At 45.6% G+C, this 17,025-nt stretch overlaps 1 protein-coding gene across 4 annotated transcripts in view; it reads left to right on the top strand.

The window, feature by feature from the left end:
• Positions 1-12,871: 12,871 nt before the first annotated feature.
• The window catches only part of CELSR1 (cadherin EGF LAG seven-pass G-type receptor 1), a 263,086-nt gene continuing 258,932 nt past the window's right edge, over positions 12,872-17,025 (top strand). For all 4 annotated transcript variants that reach the window (XM_090042082.1, XM_090042084.1, XM_090042083.1 and 1 more), the window contains exon 1: positions 12,872-16,183. In XM_090042082.1, the coding sequence (XP_089898208.1) occupies positions 13,012-16,183 (3,172 nt within the window). In that variant the 5' untranslated portion in view covers positions 12,872-13,011. The remainder of the gene's footprint in view (positions 16,184-17,025) is intronic.

The raw sequence follows: 17,025 nt of genomic DNA, 5'->3' as shown, positions 1-17,025 counted from the left end.
CACACAACTACATGTAAATAATAACGCTACAATGACAGACACTAATAATTTGAGTCAGCAACTTATTGGCAGTCCCCTTTGATGTCTGATGTATGACAAATTTCTCTTTTGCAAAGCTCAGCAAAGTCAGGTGTCCCCTGTCAGCGGTACCGGGAAGGACACTGGTATTCAGTCCTTGGGCTCCTTGAAATCTACAGGCCCACAGCTAACTCCAAATCAGTAGCTTCTTTCACAGAGCTGCATCTCCCTTCTAAATGATTTCTGGATGTGCTAGCCAACTTATAAATTTTGAGCTATGCTGATAACTTACAGCCATCTAGATTCTTCCATTATAATTATTCTTAGGACTGACCAATAGCAGTACAAGACTTGCATTCTTCTGATAAGGTTCATTTTTACTACACCACAGGGCCTACTACTTCTACAAGGCTTTGTTAAATTTACTAGGCCTTACATACAAGGCCTCACTACATACAAGGCCTCACTAATCTTTGAGTTTAATTAGGCTCTTAACAACAACATATAGCTTAATATCTGAACAAAGGACAGACAAACACCTGGTTTAATTTTCACAGCGTTTAATTTTCATACTTGGTTTAATTTTCACAGCACCTTAGACACAATTTTCAGCTGTCACAATCACTAAGGTTTCCTGGAAGTGTTCTGTGGAGAAATTGATTCTCACCATTGGGAATCAGTATTCAAGGCATACACAGTCTCTGCACAGAAAGTCTGGAAAGGCTTGCAAGGGAGTTTCCCCAGGTATTCTCCAAGGAATTAGGAATTTACTTTGGTTCACCTGTGATGTTCCAAATGGATCCTGCGATAGCCCCTAACTTTATGGAGGCTTGGAATGTACCTTTTGCACTGTGCCCAAAAATTGATGCAGAATTAAATTGGTTTATTGCACAAGGGATCCTTGAGCCAATCGTACATACAAGCTGGGCCACACCAATTGTTCCTGTTTTAAAACCTAACAGCAGTGTTCGCATCTGTGGGGATTACAAGTGCACTGTTAATAAAGCACTTAAGTAGGACCTGCACTCAGCGTCTGCCATTAACCAGTTGTTGTTTGTTCTTGTAGGAGGGAAGGTTTTTGTCAAACTTGACCTTGCTCAAGTCTATCAGCAATTGATAGTGGATGACAAGGCTGTTGAGACCCAAATGATAATTACACACCGGGCAGCTTTCCGTGTTAAGCACCTCTAGTTTGGAATTTCTGTGGCACCGGGAATTTTCTGGCAGTTCATGGAGAAAATGCTAGCAGGAATTCCTAGGGTTGTTCCATACTTTGATGATGTGTCGATAATTGGGCTGTCTAGAGAGAAACTCACTTAGAGACTCAGAGAAGTTTTACAGAGTTTTGATAAAGCAGGTACCAGAATAAAAAAAGAGAAATGTCAACTGGGAGTTTCCAGTATCAACTTTCTGGGATATCAAATTGATGCTTTGGGCATTCACTCAGTTGAAGACAAGATAAAAGCGATATGTGATGCTCCTATGCTGATTTGCAGACAGAATTTTCAAGTATTCTTAGGACTTCTCAATTTTTATCACATCTTCTATAAAGGCAAAGCCACCATAGCAGAGCCTTCATCGCTTACTGGATAAAGGAGCTCAGTAGACTTGCCAGCACAAGAAAGCCTTCCAGGGCATCAAGAAGTTGCTGACATCGGACTCTGTCCTTGTTCACTATGATGAGCAGAAGCCACTCTGTCCATTACTTGTGATGCCTCACCGTTTGGTGTTGGGGCTGTCCTCAGTCACACATTGCCTGATGGCATGGATGCACCCATTGCTTTTTACTCAAGAACAATGACTTCAACTGAGAGGAACTATGCACAGATTGATAAAGAAGCATTGGCAAACATTGCAGGAGTTTTAAAAAATCACAATTACGTTTATGGCTGCAAATTCGAAATCTGAATGGACCACAAACCCCTTCTTGAAATTTTACTATAGACAAACCAACTCCTCCTACTTTGTCTTCCCATATGCAGTGCTGGAGCATCGTGCTAAACACATATGACTATACACTCATGTAGAAACCTGAGGAAATGATTGCAAATCCTGATGCATTGTGCTGCTTACCACTACGGACACCTGACTGTGCTACTCCTCCACTAGCAGAAATCCTCATGCTGGAATCCATGCCAGAAGCCCCTCTTCAGGCTGATCAGATAGCAAGGATGACTGCAAAAGACCCTATCCTTGCCCATGTCCTCACCTGGGTTTGGAGGGGCTGGCCTGCAGACAAATTGGCTGAGGAATTCAGGCCATTTTAATAACATCAGCATGAGCTGACGTGATGGGTTCCCTCTTGTGAGGAAATCATGTCATAATTCCAGAAGCAGGATGCCAAATCATACTGACAACACTGCATGCAGCACACCCAGGCATTGTGAGGATGAAAGTGCTGGTTAGTTAAGTATGGTGGCCAGGTATGGACAATGACATAGAAAGAGTTGTGAGGGAGTGCAGCATCTGTCAAACAACCCATCAAAATCCACCAAAGGCACCAGTATTCCCTTGGGAAATGACAAAGGAATGCTGGTCACGCATCCACATTGGTTTTGCTGGCCCTTTTCAAGTAAGAACTTCTTAATTGTTGTTGACTCATACTCAGAATGTCTTGAAGTGTTTACTGTCTCAAGTCTTACATCACCTGCCAGTATAACAACTCTCTGTCAGCTGTTTGCAATCCATGGGGTGCCCGACACTATAGTTTCTGATAATGGCAGTGCATTCACCTCAACAGATTTCCAAGATTTTGCCAGCCACAACCTCATTCGAACTGTTACCATAGCACCTCACAGGCCACAGGCTAATGGGCAAGCTGAGTGAATGGCGCAGAATACAAAAGATGCATTGAAAAGGACTGTTGTAGGAGACTAGCCTACCAGACTGGCCAGATTTCTGTTTGCTCAACATGTAATTCCTTAGCCTACAACAGGGTCCAGCCCATCAAAGCTTCTCATGGCTCATCGTCTCAAGACATACCTTGACCATGTTAATCCAGACCTTATAAGAGACTTTCAGTTTAGGAAAGAAAAGGAGTTGGACCCCACATTGGTATCTGGTACCTTACGTCTTTTCGTTCCACAAGAGACTGTGTTTGCTCAGAACTACGGCACAGGCCTACAGTGGGTTCAATCTAAAATTGTAAGCACCACAGGACTCGTATCATATACAGTCCAGACTGATGATGGGCAAATTTGGAGACGTCATGTGGACAAGCTGCGTGGGCATTCTCTTACTGATAACCCTACACCTGAGCAATCTGCAAGCACCAATCCACCACTGCTAGGTGTGGATTCATTGGGGAAGTGCCTGCCTGTTTCCACCAATGCAAACCCTTCGCCATCACCGTCAGAAGGAAGGGTCGCTGTTGAGTCTCCAGAAAGGCTGACAGGGCCGTCATCTGCTGAACCCCTCACTGAGTCCAGTTCTATGGGAAGACCACAGGGGAAGCAGAGTCCTCCCAAATGGTTGGCTGACTATTCTGTCTAGAGGGAAGGGGTGTTGTGTCTTATTGTGTTGTCCTTGCACTGTCCCTTTGAGGCCAAAGCCCTCATGGTCAGCACTGCAAGGTTCAGTTGCTTGTGCCAGTTTTGCAGCACTGGGACTCCCTGTTCTCTGCATGAGGAGTCAGGGGCATTCTTAGTTCTTCTCCCTTCACATTACTGGATGGGGTCAAGTCAGAGGCAGAGCGAGTATAAGTTCTGCTTACATATACTGAGGACAGTTGTTAAGATCCACCCTGGATATGATTCCAGAGAATTATAATAATAAATAACTGTTAGTTCAACCCAGGGGTGTCCAGAGTGTTGCTGCTGAACTCACAACTTATCATCAGCCCTGTGGAGCAGAGAGCCCTGCCCAGGCCAGAGAGTATATCAGGATTTGGGGGAATCTGATTTAACTTAAACCAGCAAGGGGTCTGGGACAGACATTGCATAAACAGGTTTGTCCCAAATCAGTTAAGTCTCATCCTACATTCAACCAGGTTTATCTCAAACTATTTTCAAACTGCCCATGCTTATGTGTACTGAATATCTGTTCTGTTACAAGTTTAAACCAGTTTCTGATCATTTAAACCAGTTTATGTGTAATTTCTGTTCCTAGCCTGTGAGACGACTCTGTATCCCACAACAGGGCTTTCTACCACTCCCATTGGAGACAACTTAACAGTCTAGGAGAGCCACATATCATTAAAGTAGTCCCAATATTCCACAGTCATGTTCTTGTCCTTAAATTTCATCCTACTGTTTCTATTTATTCTCTGTTGCACCATCTGAATTAATCCAGAGTGATTAAGTCTTCCAGTGTTCATAGACTGCTGTCTCACTCCTGACTCGAAATCGTCTCTTCACCAAGTTAGACATATTTATCTCTAGGGCTTTTTTCTCATTAATTAATCCCTCAGGCCTCTAATCATCTGAGTGAAGCCAAGAAATAAAGATCAGGAGCTTATAGCAACGCTCCTATGTCTGTATTTCATTGGACTGGCATAGAGAGTATGCCTTTTAGTAACCTCTCTTGGATGCCTTGTGCAAAGCCATTTCACTCGGTCATTTGCAAGGAGTGGGGCAGAATTTGGCGATATCATAGATTTCCCAGAGGGAAAAGTATAAGAGAATCTTTCAGAACTGGGCACTATTGCTTTGAAACAATTGTTTCCAAAAATCATAAGTAGCAATTTCCAAAAGAGTGTTTTTCAGTCAAATGTATATTGTCTAGAATTGCTCTGACCATAAAATAAAATGACATGCACACAGGTTTGTACATGAAATATGGGTTTAGTTTAACTGTTATTAATATTTTGCTTTGGTATCTTATTTCATCAAGAGTCACTTGAAGGATTAAACATATTGGCATCTGCAACAAAGAACTTCACTTTCCCATCAAATTAATGCTGAGCATTGTTGAGATCTTAGTTTCTCTTGGCCACTGGATAGTGTCTGAGCCTAATGGTTGTCTTTTATTTATCTATTTGCATGTTTTAACCTGTTGAATTCTTGGCTGATATAAGAGAGTAAAAAAACATGGCCTGCATGTTGAGAGTGTGGAAAATTCACAGGTAAATTTAGTGATGGTTGGAGGAGAATACTTGAGGATACATTGTAAATGTGTAGTGGGAAGTTTAGGAAATAAGTTACAACAACAAATAGCTTTCATCCTGACACTGGATTTTAAAAGCTGCAGCAATGTAATTGGATAAGATAAATGTACTTCAGAAGTATAATAGCAGCATAGGTTACTTCATAACCTAACTTATTCTGCATCCCAGAAGGCTCAAAGAAAATCCTGGCAAATAAGGGTGCTGATGCTGGGGAATCTTTTATTGCAGATAGAGGAGGAGGAGAAGGTGGAGGAGGAAGGATTTTTTATGAACTATTTCCAAACCTGAGTCTGGTTCTTGATATAAGTGAAGTTTCAGTTTGCTTCTTACGAAGTCTGAACTAGTTTTCCCATTCTTAAATAAACACAGCTGAACAGCATGAATAAAAATAATTATTTCTGTTCATTCAAGCTTTACTGCACTGGGAGGAGTAAAACAAACTCACATTTGAATGGGACCTGTCAATGCAGCAACCTTTTATTACACCTCTTACTAGTTAATAACATGATTGTATAAAAGCCTGGTTCATGACCTCACAGTACAGTTAGTAAGGTGAGTTTGAACTGGGTGCTCCTGTTGCTAGGTCCCTAATCTGAAACACATCTAAGTTAGAAATTGATTAGGCACACTTTGGCTTTTCTACTTTTTAGACAGTGGTAGCAAATTACCAATAATGAAGCTGAAGTCAAATTTTTGGGCTCCCATCCAGTCAGTCTATGCCAGCAGTGGCCAAGCCACAGCATATGAGATACATCTGGCTCCCAGGGCCATGCCCAGATGTGCAGGGGCATGCACTTGTAGTGGAACAAATAGAAGTGTTCTGAGTTACAATGATCCCCTGGAACAAACAGAAGTTCACTGTTGGTTCCATGGGGCAGGGGAATCTTGCTGCTGGCTCCAAGCCTGCAGTCAGTTTCCCCTAGGAAGGGCCCCTCCTCTCTCCCAGCCTGCCCCTGTTTCAGAATGGGAGGAGGGAAAAGCAGCAGAGGGAGCTTGTTCTAGGGGTTCCCCATTCAACACTGGAGGGTGGAGTGCATAGATTTCATAGATTTCATAGACATTAGGGCTGGAAGGGACCTCAAAAGATCGAGTCCAGCCCCCTTGTCCCAAGGGCAGGAATTCAGTTAAGGTCAAAGGATCCTAGCAAGATAAGCATCCAAACACTTCTTAATGGAGTCCAGAGTAGGTGCTTGCACCACGTCTAGAGGGAATTTAGTCCAGGCCTTGAGGATTCCAACAGTAAAGAAGTTTTTCCTTATGTCCAGCCTAAAACAGTCTTGGAGGACTTTGTGACTGTTGGACCTTGTCATCCCTTGGGGCACTCTGGTGAACAGGCATTCCCCCAGATCCTGATGCACATCCCTGATGTACTTATAGGCTGCCACCAGGTCATCCCTGAGCCTGTGCTTTTCCAGGCTGAAGAGCCCCATGGCTCTCAGCCTGTCTTTATAAGGCCTATTCTCTTGTCCTCTGATCATGTGTGTGGCTCTCCTTTGGACTCTCTATAGCTTCTCCGCATAGGCAATGCATAGAGTGTGGTGGGGGCAGGACACATACAGGGTGCCCCCACCCCCTGAGATCAGCTGCCACCGCTGCCAGCTTCTACGGGCAATTGACACTAGCCACCTCCCCCCCACCCCCTCGACACCATCGCTGGCACCTGCAGATGGTCCCCACTCACTACTCACCATCACTGGTCCCCACTCACTGCTCAATGCTGAATTTGCCACCTACAAATGGTGCTCCCCCGGTCTTGGGAGGCACCAGTCAGTCATGGTGGGGTAAGTGAATTGGAGCATGTCCCCCACCTTGGCAAGGTGGGGCTCCAATCCACCCCCCCTGCCCTCTAGCAGGGGTTGAAAAACTCCCAGACTGAATTCTCTCTGCTCCCTTTCCCCCTCTCCCACCCTGGAAACAGCTCCAGGCTGGCAGGCAGCACAGACAGAAGTTATAGAAGATGTTCTGTTTTGAAACATCTTCATCTGACCCCTCATGCAACGAGGAATCAGATTTCCCCCTGACTGGCCATTTTTTAAGCTGTCTGCAGCCGTGCACTGGTATTTGGTCATGGCTATAGACTGCTTTAGCCAGAACCAATGAAACTTGCAATTTCTCTCTGTACTACCCATTGTCCTGCTTCAGGCAAACTGCCCTTGCCTAACTCCTCCCGGCTCCAGACATGCTGGAGCAGGTGGGACACAAATGAAATAGTAGAGATACTCTGGCTGGTAGGACCAAGCCTCTGTTTGTTCCTGCACACATGACTGTAATGTGCGCTGTGCCACTTTTTTCTCAGCCTTTTTTTTTGTTACCAGGGAATCCTGGTAGCAATTTTGCCCCCATGCTGCAAATTTTGCCCCCATGCTGCAAATTTGCAGTGCGGGGCATGTTTTAACATTCCAGGAGTGCGGTATGTGGCAATGCAAAGAGGTTTGCAGCACTATAAATTGCACAAGCCTGCATTCCTGGACATGGCCCAGTACTTTAAAGAAAAAAGAGTTGGCAAATAAAAACAGATTTTTCTGTTTATTGTTTCCTATGTTTATTTCCTTATTTTCATTTATTATTTATTCTAAGAAGTCATTAAATGACAAATTAGGTAAGCAGGGGCACTTTTTGCAGATCAGTGACTCTTGGGCACGTATGTCTAGAAAACTGTGTGTCCTGCATCGTTCTCAGCTATGACAAGATTTTACTTTGCTGTTATAAGTGTTACAAAGTTTGGTCACCCATGACCTGTAAGTTCATCTTAATCACAGAAATCTTATGCATCACTTATGGATCACAGCCAAAACACTCTTTTTTGTTGATTCTGCATATAATATCCTGTCCGTCTGGTTCATCCACTGTCATCAGTTATTAGCACTTAAAAAGAACAATAGCATAGGGATCTCATTGCTTGGGGGAATAGCAGGGTAGCACACAGGTGTCTTAAACTGAGGGAAGAGTGGTGGGTAGAAAATGATAGTATTGGTAGAGACTAGTCCATTATCAGTTGTCATACCTTTATTATTATTATTATTAAAGCTTTATCATGATGCTATGGCAAAAAAAATCTCGCTGTGGGGACAATCACCAGTATATGTTGTGAATTATATATTAATAAAATTATATGAATATATATTATGCATAAATATAAATAAGAGCTGTACACACACTCATTACATGTATGCATATCTTTATTAATTTTATATTTTAATTGTTGGACATATGCCTAGACCCTGGAATAACTCCTCCCTTTACACCCAAAATATAAATAAAACAACATAAAATTAGGAGACAGAGCCACAGCTTTGAAAGCATTCTTTACGTATATCGTCTATTTATGGTACAATGATCTTTGAAAAGTCCTGCAACAATGATTTCTGAAAGTAATTGTTAACAAAGTTATTGTTCTTGTTGAACCATCAGAAATAACTGTCTTTCACATCACTTCAGTTTTCAAATTTATTTTTGATCAAAGTTCATTATTAACAGACACTGACAATACTCTCAGTCTTCTTTTAAGTAAAGAATATCTTCTATCTCAAAGAGCAATTTTATACCAAATTATCCATCTCCAAATATCATGACTAAATTCTCAGATTTAATAGAAAGCAAAGTCATCTCTGGTTTTTGTACAGGATAGAGATCTTACACTAGAAATTAAATTAAGAAAATATATTTCAGTTTGTGCTGCTTTGAGGTTCCCTCTCCAGATTGATAAATGTAATGTTTGAAAAAGCAGCCTCAAAGTTTGAATAAAAAATGAGGATAACTGAGCACTGAATAGATCTAGCTTGGAGCACTGCTTTGTGCTTTTATATAACTAATATTAATTTTGAATCTATTTTGGAGATACGCTTGAAAGGTTTCATGCCTAGACAAGCTGAAACAGAAAACTTTTAAAACTGTGGAGAGAACATGTTTGATAATTACTGCTACTACCAAGAAAAAAGGATCCTGCCAATCCTCACTCACTTATTATACTGAAGTCAGACATCTTCTGGAAATTCGCATTGCTACTTGTAGGAATAAGGATAAATTATAGCACACCAGGCTTTCAGGATCAGCTCATATTGAGTAACTGATCTTACCACTGAAGAGGCATCTTTGGTTGAAATCTAGTCAATAACAATTAGATAAAATATTCTTTTGGTTACTAACCTGCCCCTGAATTTCCTTGCTAATGTTTGTGTTTTGCCATAATCTTTCCTCCTCTTCTCTTCTGACTTTTATGTAAAAAAGTCAATATAGGCATCAAGAAAACTGACAAACTTAACCTCACCGTGTTCCCCCTAGCATCCGCATTTACTGTACGAAGTCCCACAATGGATGGTAGGAATTCAGAGAGTTCAGCAAAGCACACATGTCCATAACTTTTAGCCTATGAATGAGGCATGCACAAGTTTTAAATTATGCTTCTGCTGAAATACTTTGTGAAACTGATGCTTGTACAAGAGAAACAATGTAAACTGCTATCCAAAATGCATAGCATAAAAAAAAAATGTAATCGAATATTTGGGAGCTATTAAATGGAACTATCAGTGAGGTACTGTCCTACATAAAGGATCGCTCTAGGCATGCCCCATTCATGTAATCTTCCTGTAAAGCATCTCATACTTGCCACTTCCAAAATTAGGGTTGGAAGGGATCTCAGGAGGTCAGCTAGTCCAACTCCCTGCTCACACTAGATCATTACACCCAAAACTTTGTCTAGACAGATCTTAAAAACCTCCAAAGGTGGAGATTCCACCACCTCTTTGGGTAACCAGTTCCAGTGCTTTACTACCCTCATAGTGAGAAAGCTAAACTTCCTTTGTTGCAATTTGAGATGGTTGCTCCTTGTTCTGTCATCTGCCACCACTGAGAACAATTGAGCTCCATCCTCTTTGCAACCAGCCTTAGAATACTGGGCTAAATGGTCTGACCCAATAGTATGGCACTTCTCAACAGAGAAAAAAAAAATGGCTCTAATGTTTTAGTCATTTAAGTGTTACCTGAAATAAGAGTAGATAGAAATATTTCAGACAGAAGTGTAATTATTGGCTTGATATTGATCCTTAAGTGCTTTTCAGAATTAGCAACAATGTTTCTAGAGATAAATCTACTTGGTTTTTTAACAGAACATTTAAGGAATTGCAATTCTGAAAAACAAAATATACTGTTAGTTTGTTACATCCACAACAGCTATTTCTAAGCCAATTATCCATACTTCTGAGAATATGTGATTTGTGTGTGCTTTTGTTACAGTATTTGAAATGTATTTTATCTCAGTAAGATTATCCAACATGCAAGATAAAATATGAGAGGATTTGGAGAACAATAATGGGAGTTAAATAATAAATGAGGATACAGTGGAACATATCAAATGAAACAGGAACTGCTCAGCATGAGGCTATGAGGAAAGAGCAGGCCACTCATGCAAACAGAAGTAGAGTCTGGGATATTGTAGTAATTATCTAGTTTTGTACAAATTCTTTACTTTCTAAGACCCCTGAGCATTAATTTTAATGTTAAACATGTTCTTTTTTGTGGATGTAGTTAAGCTAATAAAAAGACTTAAACCAAACTTCTGACTTCCATGCTAAGAAAACCGGATCAGCAAATTATTCAACAACCAAGACATACTATATTTTAAAGTTCTGGATTTTAACCCACTGCAGCAAGAAAATTCAGAAATAAGGTTGAAAATGTGGGGTGACACTATGGCTTTTGTTTATGCTTTAATAGAAAAAAACCCCAACGTAAATGCAAGTTGTCTGAATGGTGAGAAGGCTGTGAATAAATGTTTGAATGTATTTCTTTTCTTTTGTTCTTGAAAAACTATCTAGTTTCATTTGAGAAGCTGAAAATATAAGCATACCTCCAAACTCCCAGAAAAAAACTGGCTGGGTAAAGCTGTGTGAATCATGTAAATGTCTTCCACGGCTAAAATGTGAAAGCTTTTTCTCTCTGCCAGAAATGTTGGCAATAATCCAGGTCCCCCCTCAACCTCTTTGAATAATACATTCCCAGTGTTGATAACAGCTGTGAGAATTGAATTCTTTGTGGAGTTATTCTAACCCATGCCGTAAAGAGGACACAATAAACTGACAGGAACAGATTTTCCTGAAAGTTGTTCTGTTGCTTACATAATCTACAACATGTGCTGAAGTTTTCAAAGTTTTTAAATGATTTCTCTCTGTAAGAAAGTAATCAGAAGAACAGATGCTATAGTTAAAAACCATTCTTTATCAGTGAAGGCATAATGCATAACAGATATGCCAAATTTGTGTGGGTTGTTGTGCTCATCTTGTGGTTTGTATCACATAGCGCAGGTTTTAATCTGGAGGGTCTGGATGCTGGGTGCTCCCACAATATGATCAGCAGTTTCCACATTGGTCACCAGAGGCCACTGCAGCTGTATGAATCAAAGTGATGTTGGTAAAAAAATATATATATATTTCTTTTTTAAATCAACAGATAGATCCAATGAAGGAAGATGAGAAAAAAATATAGATCAGGATTATATAGAATTGTCACCAGATTCGTTAATGAAATAAATATATTGAAGTTTGGGTCTGCCTGTAAACTGATTAATTTTGCAAGTGCATGCTGTACAGAGCCTGAAAAAAATGAAACATTAATAGAGGGCGCCGGTTTATTTTAAATCATTAGTATGCCAACAAACGAGGAGGACGGGACACATTGCAATCTATAGACAAAAGCAGAGTGCTTACAACATACATTACACCAAACTTTCCAAGAGGCTGGCCTAGAAGAGCTGCCTCCACGGTTTTAGAGTTTGGCTGGATACAGCTTAAAACAAATCCTGATCACCTTCCTCAGAAAAGTTAGTCCACTGGTTACGCCAGAGAGGATGGATGAGAACCCCCCTCCCACCCTATAATCTCTGTTTAAAAATCAGTGTAATGCTGTTCGGGACGGGAATCAACACAATGATATGAATTTAAGAATTGCCATTGAGCGGGTCAGACCACTTCGCCCTCTGCCTGCGGCCCCTGGAGCAGCGCCCACCACGTCCTCGGACTCGCTGGAGGGCCAGGGGGGCCCAGCGCGGCTCGGCGCGCGCCTTGAACCTCTGCCCTTCGCCCCAGTCCAGCTGTCCCGAGCGGTCAGTGATGTGTCCTCGTCACGGCGGCCCTGCTCTCCTCGCGGGGCTTTCGCCCACGATCCGGAACAGCAACAGGCTCGTGGCGCACAGCAGCGTCCCTGGGTGTGCTGGAGGGCCGGCGGCACTGGTCCGGGCGCGCCGTCCTAGTGCCGCCTGCTCCTCGGCCTTGCCCCGCTTACCCTTTCTTTTCCCCCAAGAAAACAGGGGGGATGTCTTTCTCAGGGAAGCGGGTAGGTCTTCTTGGCGCCCTTGAAAGTCCAACCCAGCCCGTGTCTCCCGGCGGCTGACAGGGAGAGGGAGCAAATCTCGACCCATTTCCTGACATCCTGCCTCACGCTCCTTGCAGCTCAGAGCCGCAGAGCCTCCCTCGCCTCACCGAGGGCGAAGCTCGCCGGCCACTTTCCCCCCGTGCCGTGCTCAGCCGGGCTGACACAGGAGAGCCCGGCCCGGCCCGAGCAGTCCCGCTCCCGGGCGGGGTCGGCCCCGCACTGCCCGGCCCCAGCCCCAGCCCCAGCCCGGCGGGAGGCGGAGGCGGGGGCAGGTGCGCCCCGCCCCGAGACCCCGCCCCGGGCGCTGCTCGGGACCGCGCCAGCGCCGGGCTCCTGAGCCAGCCGCGCCGGGGAGCACATGCGGGGCCGGGGCGGGGCGCACCCGCGGGTGCATGCGGGCACCATTTTGAAGTCGCTGCAAAGTTGGTGAGGGGGAGGCGAGGGGGGAGCGGGAGGCGCGGCGCCGGCCCTGCCTCGGGCGCGAGGGCGGATGAGCCGGGCTGCGCCGCCCGCCAGGCTCGGAGATGCCGCCGCTGCTGCTGCCGGCCGCCGCCTGGCTGTGCTGGCTCGCGCTGCTGTGCCGCCCCGCCGCGGGCCAGGAGCTGCGGCCGTGCCTGGGGCCGGGGCCGGGGCCCGGGCCGGGGCCGCTGGAGGGGGCGGCCGCCGGGCGGCTGCGGCTGTGGCTGAGGCGGCGCGGGCGGGCGGGCGGCGGCCCCCCGCTGCCCCTGCACCTGCTGCCCGCCCTGCCGCGCTGCCGGGGCCCGGGCTGTGAGGGCAGGGCCCGGGGGGCGCCCACCCCTCGGGGTGCCCGGGGCGAGCAGGGCGAGGCGGTGGGCGCGAGGCCGGAGGAGGGAGGGAGCCGGCGGGGCAGGAGGAGCGTGAACAACCCCCCGCAGTTCCAGCTGCCCAGCTACCAGGTGTCCATCCCCGAGAACGAGCCGGGTGGCATGCCTGTCATCGCCCTGCGGGCACAGGACCCCGATGAGGGGGAGGCGGGCCAGCTGGCGTACTCCATGGAGGCGCTTTTCGATGAGCGCTCCAACGACTACTTCTCCATCGACCCGGAGACGGGCAGCGTGGCTACCACCCGCAGCCTGGACCGGGAAACCAAGGACACCCACGTGCTGAAAGTGACGGCGGCCGACCACGGGTCCCCCCGGCGCCGCTCGGCCACCACCTACTTGACTGTGACTGTGAGCGACACTAATGACCACGAGCCGGTGTTTGAGCAGCCTGAGTATCGGGAGAGCATCAGGGAGAACCTGGAGGTGGGTTATGAGGTGCTGACCATCCGTGCGACGGACGGTGATGCTCCAGCCAATGCCAACATGCTTTACCGCTTGCTTGAGCCAGGTGCTGGGGACAGTGTCTTTGAGATAGACCCACGCTCTGGCGTAGTGAGGACCCGTGCCCTCATAGACCGTGAGGAGGTCTCCGAGTATCATCTGGTGGTGGAAGCTAATGACCAGGGCAAGGACCCGGGTCCTCGGAGCGCTACAGTGATGGTACACATCACCGTGGAGGATGAGAATGACAACTACCCGCAGTTCAGTGAGAAGCGCTATTTGGTACAGGTGCCAGAGGATGCCCCAGTGAACACACAGATCCTGCAGGTGCAAGCTACAGATCGGGACCGGGGCAGCAATGCCCAAGTGCACTACAGCATTGTGAGTGGCAACCTCAAAGGCCAGTTCTACATCCACTCTTTCTCTGGCGCTATCGACCTGATCAACCCTCTGGATTATGAGACCATTCGTGAATACACACTGAGGATCAAAGCCCAGGATGGGGGCAGGCCTCCCTTAATCAACTCCAGTGGGATGGTGTCAGTGCAAGTGGTGGATGTGAATGATAATGCACCCATCTTTGTCAGCACCCCTTTTCAAGCGACTGTGCTGGAGAATGTGCCCTTGGGCTACTCTGTACTACACATTCAGGCAGTGGATGCTGACTCTGGGGACAATGCCCGCCTGGAATACAGACTTGTGGACTTGAACCCCGCTCCTGGGGGAGTATCTGTAGGTGGGGATGCTGGGTTCCCCTTCCAGATCAACAACAGCACTGGGTGGATCACAGTATCAGCTGAGCTGGACAGAGAGACTGTGGAGAACTATCACTTTGGGGTGGAGGCCAGGGACCATGGAGTTCCTGTCATGACTTCCTCAGCCAGTGTGGCTATCACAGTTCTGGATGTCAATGACAACAACCCTACCTTCACCGAGAAAGTCTATCACCTCAGGCTGAACGAGGATGCAGCAGTGGGCAGCAGTGTCCTGACACTGACTGCAGTGGACAGAGATGTCAACAGTGTGGTGACTTATCAGATCACAAGTGGCAATACCAGGAACCGTTTTGCAATCACCAGCCAGAGTGGGGGTGGGCTGATCACTTTGTCCTTGCCCCTGGATTACAAACAGGAGAGGCAGTATGTGCTGACTGTCACTGCTTCAGATGGTACACGCTTTGACACCGTCCAGGTCTTTATCAATGTCACGGATGCTAACACACACCGCCCAGTCTTCCAGAGCTCCCATTACACAGTGAGTGTCAGTGAGGACAAGCCTATTGGCACATCTATTGTGTCTATTAGTGCCACTGATGAAGACACGGGGGAAAATGCTAGGATAACATACATTTTAGAGGATAACATCCCCCAATTCCGCATTGACCCAGACGCAGGCACTATCACCACCCTGATGGAACTGGACTATGAGGACCAGGCCTCTTACACATTGGCAATTACAGCCCGAGACAACGGGATCCCTCAGAAATCTGATACCACCTACGTTGAGATTCTTATCCTGGATGCCAATGACAATGTGCCCCGCTTCCTTCGTGACCGGTACCAGGGCTCAGTCTTTGAGGATGTGCCACTCTCCACCAGTGTTTTGCAGCTGTCTGCCACTGACCGGGACTCAGGCCTCAATGGGCGCCTCCTTTATACCTTCCAGGGTGGTGATGATGGAGATGGAGACTTTTACATTGAGCCCACTTCTGGAGTGATACGCACCCAGCGCAAGCTGGATCGTGAGAATGTGGCTGTCTACAGCCTGCGAGCCTTTGCTGTGGACAGAGGCAGCCCACCCCTTAAAGCCTCTGTCGATGTTCAGGTCACTGTACTAGACATTAATGACAATCCACCTGTCTTTGAACAGGATGAATTTGACATCTTTGTGGAAGAGAACAGCCCTGTGGGCTCCATTGTGGCCCGGATCAGTGCAGCTGACCCAGATGAAGGAACCAATGCACAAATCATGTACCAGATTGTTGAGGGTAACATCCCTGAGGTCTTCCAGCTTGACCTCCTCAATGGTGACCTCACTGCCCTGATGGATCTGGATTATGAGAGCCGGACTGAGTATGTGATTGTGGTGCAAGCCACTTCAGCCCCCCTTGTCAGCCGAGCCACTGTCCACATTCGTCTCCTGGATCAGAATGATAACCCACCTGTGCTACAGGACTTCCAGATCCTCTTCAACAACTATGTGACCAACAAATCTAACAGCTTTCCCTCTGGGGTGATTGGCAAGATCCCAGCCCATGATCCCGATGTGTCTGACAGCCTCGTCTACACCTTTGTGCAGGGCAATGAGTTAAACCTGTTGATCCTGGACCCTGCCACTGGGGAACTTAAGCTCAGTCGAGATCTGGACAACAACAGACCCCTGGAAGCCCTCATGAAAGTGTCAGTCTCAGGTAAGCAGGCCTGATGAAGGAGAATAATACATTAGAAATTGGTTTATTGGACCTACTATTGGTATAAGAAGAAATATGCAATATGTACCATAGCATACAACTTTTAATTTCATAGGCAGCGCTTTAACTGTGAAGGGCTTGGAGAGAAATACAAAAAAATAATACAATAAAAGCTATGTAATATTGACTAAAACAAAGAGTTGGTCAAAGTTATTTAGCAAATGTTGTTCACAAAAAAAAGGCATAAGGGGGATATAATTCCTTGAGCCTAGGTAGTTCTTTAGGTTAACATTTTAAGATCTGGATATACAGGGTTATCAAGGGACCTGATTTTCAAAGACAGGAAGAATGGACAGGTCTCATTGACTTATATTCAGTATTTAGACTAATCCTATGGTCAGGTAAACCAGTGACACTGGAAAGTTTCCTTTCACAGAACTGGGCATGCTGTAAAGAAAAGTTGGTGTTTAGTGGGGGGGGGGGGCGTTATCAGCAAGATATAGTCCATTTGCCTAGTCTCTCAGAGTGCTGGCTGATAAAATTCCAGATTTTAAGTTGGGGTCTCTGTTAGTGTGACATGGGCAAATTTCTATTTAAGTTGGTGGAGTTATACCCATTTGAACCAGGAGAGAAATTTTGCCTTTTCCTCACAGTGCTGGTAGCTATTTCTATGGAAAATGCTTATCTGAAACCAGCCAAGAATATTGGTATAACATCATGAATGTTGGTAGGTGTAACTGAAGACAGAATTTTGTAGGAGTCTTCACCAAAAAACTTTCGCTTTGCCTTTTGTATTTTAGACTTATATTACTGAAAATATATATCTATACATCAATATAAAA

This window comes from Crocodylus siamensis, chromosome 4 (assembly GCF_052110815.1).
Source record: "Crocodylus siamensis isolate JL-2025a chromosome 4, ASM5211081v1, whole genome shotgun sequence".
NCBI classification, from domain to species: Eukaryota; Metazoa; Chordata; order Crocodylia; family Crocodylidae; genus Crocodylus; species Crocodylus siamensis.
This window is presented reverse-complemented; position numbering and strand designations above follow the sequence as displayed.